Source organism: Haplochromis burtoni, unplaced genomic scaffold (assembly GCF_018398535.1).
Source record: "Haplochromis burtoni strain Fernald_Lab_line unplaced genomic scaffold, NCSU_Asbu1 Contig_230, whole genome shotgun sequence".
Lineage (NCBI taxonomy): Eukaryota > Metazoa > Chordata > Actinopteri > Cichliformes > Cichlidae > Haplochromis > Haplochromis burtoni.
The window spans coordinates 94,554-112,595 of record NW_024582591.1 but is presented as its reverse complement, the minus strand read 5'-3'; the positions used below and the strand labels follow the sequence as shown (position 1 = coordinate 112,595).

Genomic DNA, 18,042 nt, shown 5'->3' with positions numbered 1-18,042 from the left:
TTGTAATGGGTGTAACCTTTTACATTGAATTCATGTAATAAAAAATCACCACAGTAAGTTCCAAGATTGTATTTGTGTTTAATATGAGCGTTTTGTAAATATAATACATTAGAATAAACACGTGTTTCGTTAATTGTTAAAGATTGTTCCAGTCATTCATACAGAGCCCAGTTACGCTTTATGCACTCTTTAAACCTAACGTGTGTTGAAGTCCATAAAAGCTTTTTGCGCTTCCTCAAATATTCAGTGCGCATGTTTGAACATGTTTGAACTACAATAGCGAAACAGGAAGCAGACCGCGTTAAAGGGAACTATCTGGGATGAGTTTGTTTCATTCAGCTCCGCATCGGCGTTATTAATGTGAGAGCGGAAAAATAAGGAGCTGCGAAGCCTGTGAGTGAGGAGGTGAGTGACAAGTCAGAAACTTTAACACACCATTAGCTGTGTGTGTGTGTGTGTGTGTGTGTGTGTGTGTGTGTGTGTGTGTGTGTGTGTGTGTGTGTGTGTGTGTGTGTGTGCTGTGCAAACAGAAGCATCTCACCCGTTTAGCGTGTGACTCGGAATCACATGTCACAACATCTATACAACAGTTATTGCTAAACTTAAAGTGTGGCACTTTAATGTTCTCTAGGAATGCAAGTGCCGATATACAACTATACATTGTGACCTTTATACAGAAAAAAGCATATGCTACCTTCCATCATAACAGTGGCAATGATCTGACTTGGACATTATGTTTCAGGGGCTGCATAGTTTTAAGGCAGCTTAGGATGGCCCCAGCAGTAAAACAATAAAAAGAACAGTAAAAATTAAAACAGTAAAAAGAATCATTGTTAGATCTCAGTGAGCCGTTTTGACTGCACTTTAACCTCATCTCGATCGTTGGTAACAGTGCCACTGTTCAAGCTGAACCCTGTTTGATGCACTTTTCACAATTAGTATGGGAGCAGATCAAAGGGGACATCATATTTTAGGCATCAGGCAACTTTAGGGCATTTTCCACTAAACTGATAGTAAAAATCACAATGTTCCTTTTTAAATCATGTTTACGTCTGGCTGCTATCAAGCACTTGTATCTAAGATACAAGTGTTCATGTAAACGATTGTGTTGTGGCGGTATCAGAACATGTTACACTTGCCTTGATATGTGCTGTGGTGGTTTTGTGTGGAATTTACCCTTTTTTCTCCAGGGGTCATGTGACTGTACTGCATAAAATGATAATCACATCACTGAAAGAAGCCGTCTGCATGTGTATGCAGCATGCTTTTGCAATAATACTTTATTTATTCTTAACATTCTTGGTGTTGTCCAGTAGCTGTTAATTTAGACTAAACAAGGGGATAGTCTCACCCTGTTCCCATGGTTACTTGGTCATGGTTAAGATATTGTTAGAATGAGTTGATTGAAGTGCTCATGTCCCTGTGAGAGCATTTAAAGTACTTTCGTGCCGCTCAGATTCTAAGAAAGTCCTTTTAGTCTTTTAACTATATCAAAGCCAGCTGGTAGTATATCAACTCATGTAGCCCTCATGTAGAACTTGTGGCCTACTTCTAAGTAATCTCTGCTTTCTGTGCATGTTTCCATCTTCCTCTGCACACATGATCCCAATTTTCCAGGAAAAGACTAGACTGTCTGGACCATCAGGGAAATGTGATGTGGTGATTAAGCTCTAAGGAAAAAGAAGCAGATGATAAAGGGAATAGGATGCCTATTGATAGGATTTACAATACTAATACTACTACTACTACTAATACTACTACTAATAATAATGCTCTGTACAGCCAAAGATAATAATACAACGTAGACAGAATTGTGGAAACTGTGCTACAGGAAATATATGCGGTGCAATGACATATACTGTCCATACTTTCCACATGTAATCGTGTAAAGTATGGCCTCACTTTGCATTTGCTTTATGGTTGCCTTCAGATTAAAGCTGCAAGGCTCCATTTTCTCAATATTATTGGCCATTTATTGTTGTTCATTTTACAGGCCACAACATATTAATATGCTTGTTTCATTAACAAGTCTGAGAGTTAAACAACAAACATTAAAGGTTTAGCTGATGAATAAATTGTAGTGAAAAATTTGGACTGTCCACATCAACTTTGTTTATAACGCACTTACAAAGTGATGTACGGTGCTGTGACAACCAGAGGGCTGTTAGTCATCATGGCGAGGTTCATTTTATATTCTCACAGAGCTCTTTGAGCACTTAGTCAGCAGGTTTAAACTTATGATGTCAACACCATGTCTCAGGAGTTTTGTTTTTTGTCACGAAAATGGAAAAATTATGCTTTTATTTGGCAAATCCTACCATTCTTTAGTGGTATCAATCTGTAAAATCAGTCAGACAGTGATGGTTTCACATGTTAAAGTATGAAAGGGAGAAATGTTGTGATATAATTTTATATGAAGTTAAAGCCCTGTGCATTTAACAAGAGTAACAAGAGATGCTTTACTCTGTATCGATACTTTTCTCTTTGAATTAATTTCAACCGACTATGGAGGGAAGTGCAAAAACAAGTGCACAACAGAATCATTCAGCATGTTTTATGCAATGACATGGTGTTGTCTCACTGGTTTCTGAGAAGTTTTCATCTGAGCCATTTTTCTTATGATGCTAACAAAAACAGCGACTCTAATAATGAGCTGGAACAGCCGCTCGGTCATGTGTTATAGCTTTATTTAGCTGAGAAGTGTTGTTTTTAAAGAGAAGGATGACGATCAGAGAGCTTAGACAACTGTCTGATTTACTACTACACAAACAAGTTTAAGTGTATTTTTTGTCTTCTATTTTTACCTCCTAATGTGTATCTAATTTCTGGCTCATTTTACTCTAGCCTGCCTCTCTATTTCTCTAGATCCAGCACATCTGAGTAGACCCTTGGTCAGGTGTATTCTCCCAGGTCGTGGATTGGTTTCAGAGATGGCAGACTCTTTGCTGCCTGCTCTGCTGGAAGCCTGCGTGGTGGTTGGAGCATCCAGTGACAAACTCCAGGAAATCTGCCAGGTTTTTGCCTTAAAATACACTCCGATACACAAATGTTTGACATAAGTAATTTACTATAAACTGATAAAAGGGTGATGGTAATGATAAACAGAAACCTTTACTGGTTATATCAGCAAAGTTCCAGTTTAGGTACAGTATGAGAAAGGACTCTCCTCCCCCTTCCCACCCTCTTAAATCTTTCCCATCTTCTGCCCCACTCAGACCATTAACGATGATGAAACTCTCGAACACCTCCTGTTGGAGCCGGAGGTTCTTTCAGTCTTGGCGCCACCTTTTGTTAGCAGAACACAGGCTGAAAGTGAAATGCTAAGATCACATGGGAAGCTGCGGCGCTCTTTTATCAGGAAAAAGAGAGAACTGCCTCCTTCAGCTGCACCAACACCCAGTCAAGGTCTGGTACATTTGACCCATAAATACACCAGTTGGAACATGAGAAAAAAACCCCACTTTATTATTAAATACAAAACAGTTATTGATCTTTAATATCGTATTTCTTCATTTTACCTATCTTACCATAGATTTTTTGTGTCTTGGAGTTTTTATGTCTCTCCAACCAGCTGCCTTTTTGCAGGTGGAGATGAGGCAGGTCGAAGAGGAGGAATAGAAGATGTCAGTGTACCTAAAAACATCGATCTCATGGCTTTACCTCAGCTCTGCTTCCCCGGTAAAAGGTTTTCCATAGCACACACAACGTCACACACAAAGACGACTCACTCACACGTATAGTACATATACACATGCACAATGCACGATGAAAGCTCATGTTACTGACGTCCACTGGAACATGGTAATGGTTCTTTTAATGGGGATGAAACATTCAGATGGCGGACATTGGCAAACTTACAACAAACATTTGTATATGGTGTTGAGCATATGCTACTGGCAGGATCAACCAGGTAGCCCCTCGGGCGGCGGCGGTACCGCTGCGTGCGTGCGAGAGCGTTCGCTCGGGGCTACTGAGTTGTGTTGACCAGGGTGAGGCTTTCTGGATGCAAATATGGACCGTGGTGAGGGTTTGAGAAACCGTGTTTGCCAGACAGAGCCCCGTTGACTTTGGGGGAGCAAACTCTGGGTTTACCTACCCCTCTGACAAGGCCACCGTGGTATCTATCTCACCGAACCTACCCAGGGTGTACCCTGCCTCTCGCCCTATGACAGCTGGGATAGGCTCCAGTGCCCCCCGCGACCCTGAAAAGGATAAGTGGAAGTGAATGAATGGATGGATGGATGGACAAGTGAAGTACCAAAGAAGCGGTAGACCTAAAAACAGTCTACAGCATATGAAAGTCACATCCTTATGAAATAAGAAAAAATCCACCAAAGACCTGACACACGGACTCAGAGATGCATCTGACCTTTCAGCTGGTCCATCTACTGTTCACTGAAGCCTCATCAGAAATGGTCTCTGTGGAAGGGTGGCTGTTATGAAGCCTTTCTTCAGGAAAGGAAACAGGGAGAAAAGCCTCAGGTATGTCAAATTACTCAAGAACTGGAGTGAAAATCAGTGGCAACCGCTCTGATAGAGTGAATCTACAGAGGAGAACAGGAGAGAAGTACAACAGTGAGTGTCTACAGGCATCGGTAAAAATGGTGGAGGTGCTTTCGTTGTTTCTAACTGCATGTTATTTTGATCCACCATGCAACACCAGATCATTAGAATAGTGCAAATTCTGTTTTTGCCTTATATACTGTATGTCCATTCATGTTTGCATGTTTCAATACATTTCTGCACCTGTTCCCTGTTTTTCTAGCAAAATATAAGGAATGAAGAAATATGGGTGACTCAAGACTTTTGCACTGTACTGTATATACTGCACCTAAATACCATCAAAAAACACCAACAGTCTTCTCTTAAATATATTTTAATTATAGAGTTTTTCAGAGATTTTGTACATGTGCCTTCTGGCTGTGTGTGCTGTAGCGGTACTATAATGACACATTGTGTTCATAAAACACAATGCACATGTACATTTTCATTTTTTAACCAGGTGGCCTCCAAGTAACCAGTGAACAGAAAGAGGAACAATTCCACTTCCTGGTTTTCACAGACATCCTAGGCAACAAGACCCATGGAGTAGTAATGCAGTGCTACCGTCCAATACTGGTACGAATTACTTACACATAATACTGCATATGATAGTATAATAATAAGATAAGCAGTCAGCATGTGTGCAGTGTACTGTAATGTTTCATGAAACTAACAAATAAGTCCCTGTTGGATTATCTGTGTTTCCACAGGAAGGGATGTCTCTCTATCGAAATGGTAGAGGGTCTTCAAAGTGTCCTAAACTCTTCTGTGCCTACAGCATCTGTGTCATATCCAAGCATCCTTACTTCACTGCACTCAAAGACTGTCTTTCATGGTAAGAAACCCGAGAACTGAACCTAATTACTCAGCAAATTAAATTGCTAAGATCAAAAAGGGGTTTTTGTGACATTTTTGACTCTTGAGTTTAAAAATAGCTGTAAGAAATCTGACTTTCAGAAGTGTGGTTATGGCAGGTTAGAGAACCTTCTTCTCGTCTGACTCTTTCTGTTGATTTGCTAGTCTTTTAATCCAGCTGAGAACCTGTCGATTGTCAAACATGGAAGAGAGAGTGAAGGAGTTTGCGGCCAAACTGACACTTGTGCCAATTCCACCTCCTGGACAGCTGCACTTGGTTTGTGTGTGTTTGTAATCGGCTTAAATAAAGACTTTGAAATTTGTCTTTAAGAGACTTCAAAATCTGGAGCTCAGAGTAGGCCAGTGTATCCAGCACAGTGCACTACATTCATATCCACATGTTTTACAGATGTTTACAATACGTCCTCTGACCATCATACTGCCCTCCAGAGAAGACAAGGACCACCCGGTTATAGATTTAGACCTCCACCTGCCCTTCCTTTGCTTCAGGCCACAGCAGCTGCTGCAGGTACCACACACATTGTTTTGTGTTTGTTAATCGAACGAGTGGAGACTCACATTCATTTCCACTTCCCTCCTTCTGTTTCTGTTCTTCTGTCTCCCGCCCTGTAGGTGCTGTCTTGTCTCTTGCAGGAGCAGCGGGTGGTGTTATTTTCTGCTGACTGGGCAAGACTCACGCTGATGGCAGAGAGCTTGTTGTTGTTTCTGCAGGTTAGATCAAAATCCACAGCATATCTTCAAGGGTCTAGAGTTAGTATAAGCATGCAATACTTATTAATTCCATCCTTTAAAAAAAAAAGTATTGAGAGTTACAATCAAAGTCTTAAAGGGTCAGTGCCACAGTTAAAAGGAAGGGTGCAGCTGGAAACCTTGGGAATATGGGTATTTCATAAAATTTGCCAAAATGAAATTCCTCTTATGTAAATGAGTGTGTCTGGATGATGGATGTTAATTGGTATTAATGTTACACCAAATTACAGTAAGGGATATAAAAATGGATAACTCAATTATTAATTTCCCTTTAAGCATTAAAAAAGTCACATATATTAAACTTTAGAGCTTCTGTATAGAAAACCTAAATTATTATGTTTAAAAAGTGCCAACACTAGTGGGCGATGGACCCCCTCAGTCCATAATAAAGCCATCCGCTCCTTAATCTTTGGTCCATTCATTTCTTCCTTGCCTGTCTAATAACTCTTCCAGCCTCTGCTGTGGCAGCACCCATATGTTCCTGTCCTGGCTAAAGGCATGCTGGACTTTCTAATGGCTCCTACAGCCTTTCTTATGGGCTGCCATCTCAGTCATTTTGCAGATGTATCAGCTGTAAGTACATAACCTTCTACTTTAAATTTCCCATTAATTCGCCCACCTCTTGTAAAGGATAAGGTTAAGAAATGGAGTTACCCCCCAAGCTCAAATATAAGTTAGTAGTTCTATAATTGTTTGAACCTGGTTCATGTTACTGTGTTCTACAGGAAACAGATGATCTGATCTTAATTAACATTGATAATGGAAGTCTCAGCACTTCTACTTTTGATACTGTTAACCTGCCGGACATTCCTCCAGTTGCTGCACACTGCTTCACACAGAGGTACTTTATTTTACTGCCAAGAACTGTTAAAGTAAATACTATGCTGTAATACCAGGTAATGATTAAAAAGTCAGAGTCTTACAGTCATGTGAAAACCAAAGTACACCCTCTTTTTATTGTAAGACTTTCAATTTAAATACATCATTAAAAAACAAATCATCTCATCCTAAGTAGGTCTTACAGTTATTTAGTTACAACCTGAGATGAACAAGAACATATTACACTGTGTCATCGTTTATTACAAACTAAGCCAAGATCCAGAAGCAGTGAGTAAAAGCTAAGTACACCTTGTGATTCAAAAACTTGTAGAACCATCTTTAGCTATTGGGCAGCTAAAGGTTGGCCTCACATTTGACGCTCGAATGCTTCGGTATACAGAGGAGTTCAGCTCAGTGACTGCAAGATGCTCAGTTCCTGTGGGTGCAAAATAAGCCCAAAGCATCACCCCTCCACCACCGTGCTTGATCGTTGTTTTAGGGTGTTTGTGCTAATATGCTCAATTTGGTTTTCATCAAATATTAATCTGCATTATGGTCAAACATTTCCTCTTTGGTAATTTGTCCAAAGGACACTGTGCCAGAAACCTTGTGGAAACTGTGCTGCCTTATTTTTCTAAATAGAAAAAGAGTCTTTATATTGAAACCTCTGTTCAGTCTTTTTCTAATTTTGCTGTCATGAACTTTAACATCTAACCTGAGTTTGAGATGCAGCGCTTGAGTTATTGGCACTTTCTTTGAGCACTGCTCATGTGACAATGGGGTGAATTTGCTGGGATGTCAACTCCTGAGAAGATTGGCAACTGTCTTGAAAGTTTTTCACTTATAAATAATCTTTCTTCTTGTAGGATGATGGACTTTAAATTGTTTGGAAATTGCTTTAAACCCTTCTGTGACTGATGGGTAGTAGCAGGCGCTTCTTTAAGATCATTGCTGTTGCCTTTCCTTTAGCATTTTAATAACATACAGCTGAGTACTCCAGACCTGCAAACTGCCAAAACATCTGCTTTTATAGAGATGCTCATATTTGTTGATGATCTTGGAAGTGCATTAGATTAGCAGCAACTGGCTGCTACTTAAGAAGTAAGGGTGTACTTAGTTTTTCACACACTGCTTCTGCATTCTGGATTAGGTAAATAAGTAGCAACATGGTGTAGACCTTGATAAGAACCTGATGAGGGTTTGAGGGCGTACTTTCACTTAACTTGAATTTATTTTGCAGGTGTAAGTTATTACGAATACATTTTGACTTGGATCAGTGCCACCATGCAAGTTGCACTGACATCAGTGAACAGCGGGCACAGAGGCGAACGTGGCAACGCAGCCTTAACAACGACATCCAGAGGATTGCACTGGAATTAATTGTCAACATTTTCAGGTTCTGAATTTACTAATCAGTCCACTATTGGTGGGATGCTTCTTTTAGATATGTGTTAATATTTTGCTGGTGTGTGTGTGTGTGTGTGTGTGTGTGTGTGTAACAGGGATGTGAGCAGTCATCTGAATTATGAACATCGAGTGTTTCACAGTGAAGAGTTCCTGAAAACCAGAGAGCCAGCTGAGCAACTTTTTTATAAGAAGGTAAAGGCTGACTCGGTGCGGCTTTGCTTAGAAGGGCGACAGATCAGCCGGCATCTTTCAACAGACACTGATGCTGGAGAGGTTACGCATAATTAAAAGAACTGACAGGACTGTGTTGCAGGTGCTGGAGACGCATATCTTCCATTCATTTCTCAAGGATCGTCTCAACAGGAAAATGGATAGCTTTGCACGAATGGAGCTCAGCACTCGTTCTGAGATGCAAAAGTATGTCCATTTTTTTAACCTAATGAGCTCGAGGTAACTGATAATATTAAAAGAGGCACAAATCTGGTGGTCAAACCGCTCTTGGAAAAACTCAGAAGCACCACAACCTTCATCAAGTTAGGATCTGTTACAGGGATGTCGCGTTTGGCTGTATCAGCTTTACTTACATGTACCTGTTAAACCGGAAAGTAAAAATATATTCAGATATAAAGTTATGATGGATATGATTATGTTGGTATATGACAACTACGCTGCTGGTAAATGTTCAGGTGAACACTTTTTCTGCAGCACTCTTTTGTCTCTATCCTCCATCCTTTAGGATGAAGGCCATGGTTGAAGCCCCACACAGACCCACCATGCAGCAGATTCAAGCCAGGAGAAAGGGCTCCATCACAGAGACGAGGCTGAGTAAGAGACTGGGCATGAGTCTCCCTAACTTGAGAGAAGATAAGATTATCGGCTTCCAAAGAAACACACCGCTCTCCAAGATCCTCCTATCTGACCCCGGTGAGACCCCAGGGGTTAATACCCAGTTAGATATAATACTTGATTGACTGATTTAATGAAGGAAACACTGTCAAGACAAAGAAAATCTATCTAATCTGCCTTCCTCCCCTTTGTGTTTTTTGTCTCTACCAGCACCAAGCACAACTCCAAAACCTATAAAGGTGTTCAAGCTTCCAGACTTCCCAGCATCTCTGTCCTTCCACTCTGTCCAAAGTTATTACATTGAGCTCATCCAGCAGCTCGGAAAAGCCATTTTCTCTGTCCAAAGTGAGAACCCTGCCATGCTGGCCAGGTATTCTCTTGTTATTCTTTATATGCACCTATATATTATATTATATACACCTATATCTATATTTATGTGCTTCCCGCTGCTTAGAATCAGCTTTCCCTGCGCTTTATTCTTTTATAAAGCTGCGTATTCTTTTATAAAGTTTTTCAGTGCTGTTGCTGACACCAGTGACCTGAGACATGAATAAAATAAGTTTTCTCCTGCAGATACTACTACTTGCGTGGTTTAATCAACACACTGTGTTCGCGGCGACTGGACGCACTGAGCGACTTCCAAAACCTCAATAAGACCGACACTGCAATTTTTCCCACTAGCTTGGTCACATGGCTCGTAGACTCGCTGCAAAGAGATGAGAGACAACAAGCTCAAAGGCGGCCTGAACTCAAGAGACTCATCCTCAAGGTCGGTTCACGCACGTTTTCATCGTGGTTGAAGTTCTGCACCTGCTGGTGATGAAGCAGTGATGTTGTCTTTTTTTTCTGCCTTAGGTTAAGACAGACAATGAGAAGCCGCTGGTGGAGCCTGATGACCATGTAAAGAAGTTTCAGCTTCCCTGTAAGCCTCTGTATCAGGAGGAGTTTATGCGATGCGTTCAAGAGTGTAGGATTGTTAGAGATGTGGCGACCATACAGCGTTTATTTGATGCTCTCACTGACAGTAAGTCAAACAGAAAAGCTGTCTTCTGCTTTTTGAAGCTTTCTCTTATGAGCTGTGTGTAACCTCAAGATCCCTCAGAATTAAAACTGTTACGTGTGTATTTGTAATCAGGAGTGCAAGCCAAGGGAACTCACTAAAATGCTGCGGTGCACAATTGGCTTGTGAATGTCCAAGACATTTTTCGAGTCATTTTATTAGATGACCTGATAAGATGGACACAGAAGTTACTTACACTAATTATTTTCTCCATTAACGCTCCAGAGTTGCCATTATGATTAACTTAAGCAGCTATCAGATGATCTAGTATAATCCTTTATCTATAGATTACAGCTTAACGAAGAAATTATAATTTCTGATTTGCATATCTGTCTCAGATTGAGTCTTTCAGGCCATAGTTTGGGTTTGTACAACCAAGACTAATAGTTTAATTCTCTTTACTCTTATCAACTGCTGAAATTAAAAACTGTACGCTAATGCATATAAAAAGAAACTCTGTGAACAAACCAAAACTTCCCATTTATCAGTTTTTTAACTGCTTAGTGATTTCAGGGTTGTGGGCAGCTGGATGCTGGGCAAGAAGCAATGCTAGCAAAACCCAGGGGGCTAGCAAACAACAACAACAAAAACAACAAAATAGCTAAAAGGGCAGTAAATATTGGCCTTTAATTCACTCTGTGGTGGAAGAACATGACTCCAAATGCTAACTGTTTCAGTGCTGAGTGTGAAAATGTATTGCTCATGGTGTAGTATTATGCCGGTCGTCTTTAGAACAGCTGTTTTCAGCTGTGCACCAAAGCAGTGGACCTTAGCATGGGTATGTTTTTGGTCTGCCTCATTTATCCACAGCTCTTGGTAAAGCTGTGGATAAATGGACAAAGGAAAAACCACTGACATTTTGGTTTGGATCACTTTAAGATTGTAAGATTGGGTGTCTTTGTCTTCTATATCTCTGTCTGTTTGCATCTAGTTGCGTATGCACACCCCTCTGTCCGAGGTCAGCCAAAGCAGGTGGACCCTGAACTTTTCAGAGTCTTCTACACATTCTGGAAAGAGATGGAAGCTGAAGCACAAGATGTCAACCTGCCCTCTGATGTCATTGACCGACTTGACAATAATGAGTGTGTCTACAAGTTGTCCTCCTGTGTCAAGACTTCCCACGGCGTTGGTAAAATCGCCATGACGCAGAAACGGCTGTTTTTGCTCACTGAAGGACGGCCCGGTTTCTTGGAAATCACAAAGTTCAGAGATATACAGGTCAAGTAGCATCTTTAAGACTATTTTTGATAATTGTGCCTTGTGTGTTCTCATTCTCGTCTGTTAATAAATAAACAATCTCTTACAGGAGGTAAAAATTACCTCAGTTCCCTTTCTGCTCGTTCGTATTCCATCCCTTCGTATCCAGACATCCCGCAGGCCTGAAGTGTTTGAGGCCAACCTAAAAACAGAGACTGAGCTTTGGAACCTCGTGATCAAAGAGATGTGGGCTGGACGCAAGATGGCAGATCAACACAAGGTGCAGAAAACTCAAATGATCTTAAAACAGTTTAACAGATGTGATTTTATTAGACGTACCTTCCCAGTCCACATCTATGTAATGCTGAGGATCGAGGATTTACTGTCCTTCAAGTTGTCAGCCGTAGACGTTTGGCTGCTGCTTGCATGCTGCGTTTAAATTATACTTTTTACCTGTCAGCCATAAAAGGCTTATGGGGTATTGTCATCACCGTGCCTGGCGAGTGGGCAGGCGATGTGGACACCCAAGTTTGTTAGTTTGATAACTCAAGAACAAAGTGGGGTAGGACTTTGAATTTGATTCCACACCTGTATCTACTAAAAATCTCTCATGAGTTTGAATCTCAGTGACGCTGACCTCAAACTTTTCTAAAAATCTTGTAACAACTCAAGAAATAGGTCGCCTAACATTTTAAAATTTATACCATAGGTGTATCTACTAGGAGGCTGATGGGTACCACTGGTCACCAGTATTTTTATAGCTTTTGCTGCAGTGTTACTGATTTAGCTACTCTGTTGGTTTGCCATAACTTTTCTGTTCTTAAGTACAACCTGCCTTACCCCTTCTTTTAATCCTTTTGTTATTATTTTAGGTTTTTAATCTCACTTTGTGTCTCTAGGACCCTCAGTACATGACTCAGGCTCTGACCAACGTTCTGCTAATAGATGCTGTCACAGGCTGCCTGCAGAATCAGAGATCCATCACTGCTGCTTCAAAGCTGGCTTACTTTGATAAAATCAGACAAGAAGGTCTGGGCTCAGAGTTTGTTGTTTTGTTTTGTTTTTGACTGTTTCTGTCAAATCATGTAATTTTGATAAAAGAAAAAATAAATAAATATAGAAGAGTATGTTCAGTATATGCTGTTTATATTTGTTTATCGTGTTCTTGTTTCTGGCCAGTGCCTATGATAGTGCCTAAAACTACCTCAGAGACTCTCAAACACAAGATCAACCCATCATTGGACCTGGCTGAGCCACAGACCGTACATGTGCTGCTTTACACTCCAGGTATCATTGAAATGAGGGGGAGGCTACTTACCTTTACAACAGAATATCACTAAACCTATTTATATTTTGTCAATATCAACATTGGTTATCCATACACACTATTTTGAAGAGGATCTGATATTTGTACAACTATATAAAACAGCTATTACCACGTGATATAGTTAAGTAAAAAACTGTGTATGGAAAATGTGAAATAAGCGTTAATTAATGAATTTAAAATCAGTGTTAACTGACTGCTGTTATCCTTTTTTTTATGTATTTAGAACACTTTTTCTTATTTTTTGCACGTTTCTTTCTCATTTCAGGTCAGCTGACTGGTACTGGCAAAGTGGGTGATATGAACCCAAAGCTGTGGGTGGCTCTCAGTGGGGGTAAGGTGGTTGTATTTGATGCGGCGAGTTGGTCAATGCTGCAGGACTGTATCCAGCTTGGACAGTCGCAGCTGGTGAGAGGAAGCGTGCTTTTACTATTTGAGCTATGAGCTATTTAATGTATCTCTCCACTGATTTTGTCCATGAAAATGAAACATGCTTATAGATCTCAAACAACATGTGTATAAAGTGTCATGGCTGTTTGACTTAGTTATTCGTATACTGAAAATGCAATAAGTTTTTGCATTGCTAGATTGTTACAGTACTCAGTGATTCAAACTTTAGACCATCTTGCAATATTATCGCACAAGCTGCCAGTTTTTAGACCACAGGTGTAGCCAGAAATATCATGCTGAGTTACAAATACATGGCAAGTGTAAAGCTGGGTCATGTCTGTCCCTTCTGCTGAGAGGGGGTCTGGGACATTTCCACATTAGCTTCACTTTTCAGACCCAGAGGCTACATCCAATTGTTTATCCACAGTCTATGTTTACCACACCATGCAGAGGATGTGAAGGGACGCAGGAAGCGTGGTCGATGGACACATTTGTTTTGGTCGAGGGCTTTAGTGCAACATTCAGTTGTTTTCAGTATTGTTGTTCTCTGTATTTATTATTCAAAAAGAGCAGGTTTATAGTAATAGAAGTAAAACAGATACCAATATTTCAACATTGTATTGCCTTTGTGTTCTAAGATATAGTGATTTTCATTAAGCTACATTAAGCTACATACATCAAGTTCCCATCACATTTTTACTTTTATCTATTATTATTTAAGATTCTAATTTAAATTCATACTTAATTTGAACATTTGTTTCTTCTCTAATTTCTTATTAGTTTTTACCTTTAGACATATGTAGTGTATTTGATTGAGCTACATACTCATCTTCTTATTTAAACTATTTGTTATTTGTTTGTTCTGCTTAACTGTTGTAAAAAATAGAACTTTGGCAGCTTTGTGATGAATAAAATACATCTCATCATATCCTCTGTGTAGAACTGTATGATAGGACTGGTCCAGGAGCAGGTGTGGATTGGTTCTCAGGACTCTGTAATCTACATTATTGACACTCACAGCATGTCCAGCAACAAACAGCTGACCGAACACAGACATGAAGTGACTGGCCTCACCGTGGACTCCAGCAACCAACCCAACAGGTAGAGACGTGTTAATCTGTAGTTCGTACAAAGCACAAAAACCAACACACGCACAAAAATGAGAGCAGTCTTATTACAGTGAGTCTCAATGTGTTAATGAACATGTTGTGATGCTGTATTAAATGAGCCTTCTTTCCCAGCCTGCTGACATACTCCTGCAGCCGCGATGGGATGATCCTGCAATGGGACTCATCCAGTCTTAAAGTGAAGCGGCAGTTTTTACTCAGCTGTGATTATCTCTCCTCCATACAGATCCACAACAGTGCTCTGTGGTGCTGTGAGTACACGCTCTCTCCTCTTTCTCCCTCATTTAATCAATGTTTCTGATTATGTGTATCGGAGTAATGAGTTCTCTCTCAAGAGCTTCATGTCACAGAGCGGGCGTGAGACAGGCATTAACAGAGCAGAGTTGATGGTGATTTACAAACGCAAAAGCAGACTGAGAAAAGCTTACACACAATGAGGGAGATGCTGACAATACATACAGGTGAAGAGGAAACAGGTGGGAGCACAGCTGCCAATCAAAGACATGGCAAGTTAAACCAAACATATTGCACAAGAGACGACGGAGTGTCAAAATAAAACAGGAAGCATAAACACTGAGGCAGAGACTAAGACACACCTGCTTGATCAAGACGAAAGGCTTATAAAAGCAGAGACTTAACAGACTTTAAGGGGACACAAAAAGGATGAACACTGGATGAAACACACAGAGAGATGACTACAGGGACAGGATGGGACAAACACGGGGATCAGGGCTTAAGATGTAACAACTTGGCAAGACAGGGAAACTATACAGCCACGGAGACAGGACACAGGGAGACCAGACCGGGGAGAAAAAAGGGTAACAAAACACAGAGACAAGACATGGAGACGAGACTAGGGCGAAGTGGACACAAAAGGGAACTAACATAAACAAGAACCAAGAATTAACTACATAAATAACAAAAGTGCAGCGGTACTAGGGAATACTGAACTCCAGACTCAGTAATACAGAGCTTGAATTTGCATATTTCTTAAATCCAAGGAAGTTTATAATAAGTCCAGAAAAAACAAAACAAAACACTGGGCTGGAGGCCCAGGAGCATGACAGTCCACTTGTTCTCATTGCTTACATACATTGCCCAGAGGTATCTGGGACAATGCCTAACATTTTTTTCTTGGTGGTCTAAGTAGATTAATTATGTCTACACATTAAGCCACCTTAAGCCAAATGTGTTTGGATGATGATTTGAGGATGTGTGTTCGTGCAGGTTGTGGTGACGGCATTGTGGAAGTGAAAAAGAGTGGGACACCACAAAGAAAGATAACACTTCATAAGGACCTACAGAGCATGCCCAGTAGTTTCAGCAGCTTCATTTATATACCAGAGGTGACTTTACAATCCTTGCTTATATGTCAGTAAATTAAGAACGCTAGTGGTGATTCATTGTGTCAATCCATGTCTCAGTCAGTAGGTGGCATGCAGTCACAGTGTACACAGCAAATTCAAAAGTGTTAAATGTTTTGGTGTTAATAGTCTTCTTGCAAAAGTAGAGTTAATTTTACTCTAAGCAGAGTCACATTCTTTTAATGTAACTCTGAGGTGTAAAATGATAGTAGTTAAAATCGAGTGTTAGAAATGAGTGTTTCTCTGTCAAATCTGGAGGTGTTACAATGGAAACATTAACTCTTGACCTCTTAACTCTGAACTCCTACAGTTACAGGATTGTTCATGTGTTTTGTGTGTTTGTTTCAGCGGGGACAGCTGTGGACAGGCTGTGCAGACTCAGTAGAGTTGTGTCTCTGGCACACAAACAATCACAGGCATCCGTTTAAAATAATCTCCCTGCCTGGAAGTTCAGGGGTCACATGTATGATTCGTGTCAAAGACCAGGTGAGCTGTGATTAGCATGTCAGGTCACGAAATGATCTTATGTTTGCTGCTTTGTATTGATATTTTTACTATTGTTGTCAGCATGTCTTGTGAGGTTTACACAAACATGTCAACCATTCAGTTATTTTAATCATTCAAAAATTTTCATTTATCCAATGAAACCTTTCATTGATGTCCTTTTGTATTCTTAGATCTGGGTTGGAAGGAGTGATGCTGGTGGTCAGTGTAATGGTCAGCTGAGTAGCCAAGTGTTGGTAGTGGACATAGAGAGCCACACGGTAGCAAAGGAGCTGCAGGCCCATTCAGACAGCATTCAGACGCTCTGCTCTGCCGAGGATCGATATGTCCTCAGTGGCTCTGCGTGTCGTGACGGCAAGATCGCCATCTGGAAGGTCGAATAGAGTCCGAAAAAGAAGAAGGATCCAAAGAGATGGAAGAAGAAGAGAAAAAAGAACTACTAGAATTACTATTTTTGAACAGTTTTGTTAGTCTGAAAGCCAATGCATGTCTTAAACCAGCATTATTATTACATTTGTTTTTGTAAAAAAAAAAAGAAAAAGAAAAAGCAGGGTGCAACTCATCTGGCTGAAAAAAGAATGTGTGGAAGAAAAATGACCCTACGTCTCATTTATTCACACCATCAGTAAACACTTGTCTAAAATATTTATGGTTTAAGTCGTTACTCAAGTCGTATTTAAGCGTGACGTTCACTAAATAATGGCAAAATAGACTTTAATGCAAAGTTTACCTCAGTGAAAGGAAAAAGTGGAAACTCCTAAAAGGAGTCCTCAAAAGAGCTGCAACACTTTTCTTTTTTAATGAAACAGCAAAATATCACAGGAAATGAATTCATATCTCATGTTTGAAGACACATTATCTGTTACTGTACACAGATCATTTGTGATAGTAATACAACAAAGTTGAAAAGGCTGAAGACTAAAAAAGGGGAAAACATTTGTACCAATATTTCAAATGTAAATGATATCTAAGAACAAAACACCCCTAATCTCAAAAAGCCCTTAAACATGGCATTTTGAGACATGTAAAAAGATTCAATCTGCCACATGATTGTGTGATTTTAAACTTTAATTCATATGCTTCCCATCCTTTAAATATCAGTTCTACATGGAATTGTTGTCAGTTTATTGGTGTTTTTCAAAAACAACTGAAATCAAATTTCTCTTGGAGAAATTCTTTTGCACACAGTGCTTAACAAATGTATTAGACCACCTCCCAGTGTAAGGTTTATGTCACAGCTGCTGCAAATTAACAGTATTCGTATCAAAATCATTTTTTATGTTTTTAATTGTCAATACACCAATGTGTGCAAGGTCTTTAATCAAAGTTATATTTGTAATGCCAAAATATCGTTGTTAGTCAAAAATTTGCAAATGTACTGTTTTGCAAAAAATCATTAATTTTGATTTTTGATTAAGATCCTAAATCAAAAAAATGATTTTAATTTGAATAGAAGTCCAATGTGCCAGCTCAAATTTGGGTGTAAAAATCCAAATTGTTTATTATTTGTTTAATAAACGATATAATTTTAGTTTAAATAATTTTTTGACAAATTTCTAAAATATCTGTGTGTGTTTGTATTTATGACAGTTGCACTGCATATTAGCTATAAAGACCTCCGCCAAATTAATTTAAAAAGGTTATCCTTAACCATTAAAACTGATAACCCAAAATCTGAATCACATGTGCAGTGTTAACATCTGTGAAACACATAGTAGGTTGGAAAAGGTCAGCACACATGAAGCATATTTTATTAAAAAGACACGTAATTGATTTGACAGTCATAAAATTCATTATTAATATAAATACAATGCAATCAGTCAAAGATTTGCAAAA

At 39.7% G+C, this 18,042-nt stretch overlaps 1 protein-coding gene across 1 annotated transcript; it reads left to right on the top strand.

The window, feature by feature from the left end:
• The first annotated feature begins 247 nt into the window (after window positions 1–247).
• On the top strand, window positions 248–17,972 carry LOC102292104 (DENN domain-containing protein 3). The gene is made up of 28 exons (XM_014338502.2): window positions 248–405; window positions 2,866–3,014; window positions 3,216–3,405; window positions 3,586–3,678; window positions 5,003–5,118; window positions 5,253–5,377; window positions 5,563–5,674; window positions 5,807–5,926; window positions 6,031–6,129; window positions 6,622–6,741; window positions 6,894–7,009; window positions 8,228–8,383; window positions 8,490–8,586; window positions 8,708–8,811; window positions 9,131–9,318; window positions 9,451–9,610; window positions 9,814–10,009; window positions 10,096–10,264; window positions 11,232–11,518; window positions 11,607–11,777; window positions 12,397–12,526; window positions 12,677–12,784; window positions 13,090–13,229; window positions 14,152–14,312; window positions 14,453–14,589; window positions 15,566–15,684; window positions 16,051–16,188; window positions 16,380–17,972. The coding sequence occupies exons 2-28, from the start codon at window positions 2,931–2,933 to the stop codon at window positions 16,587–16,589; spliced, it is 3,846 nt and encodes a 1,281-aa protein (XP_014193988.1). The 5' UTR covers window positions 248–405; window positions 2,866–2,930; the 3' UTR covers window positions 16,590–17,972.
• The last annotated feature ends 70 nt before the right edge of the window (window positions 17,973–18,042 follow it).

Excerpts from the sequence above, each read along its gene's own strand:
- LOC102292104 (XM_014338502.2), top strand. The coding sequence starts at position 2,931 with ATGGCAGACTCTTTGCTGCCTGCTCTGCTGGAAGCCTGCGTGGTGGTT. Across the intron at positions 8,384-8,489 it reads TTAATTGTCAACATTTTCAG|GGATGTGAGCAGTCATCTGA; the intron begins GTTCTGAATTTA and ends TGTGTGTAACAG. Across the intron at positions 16,189-16,379 it reads TGATTCGTGTCAAAGACCAG|ATCTGGGTTGGAAGGAGTGA; the intron begins GTGAGCTGTGAT and ends TTGTATTCTTAG.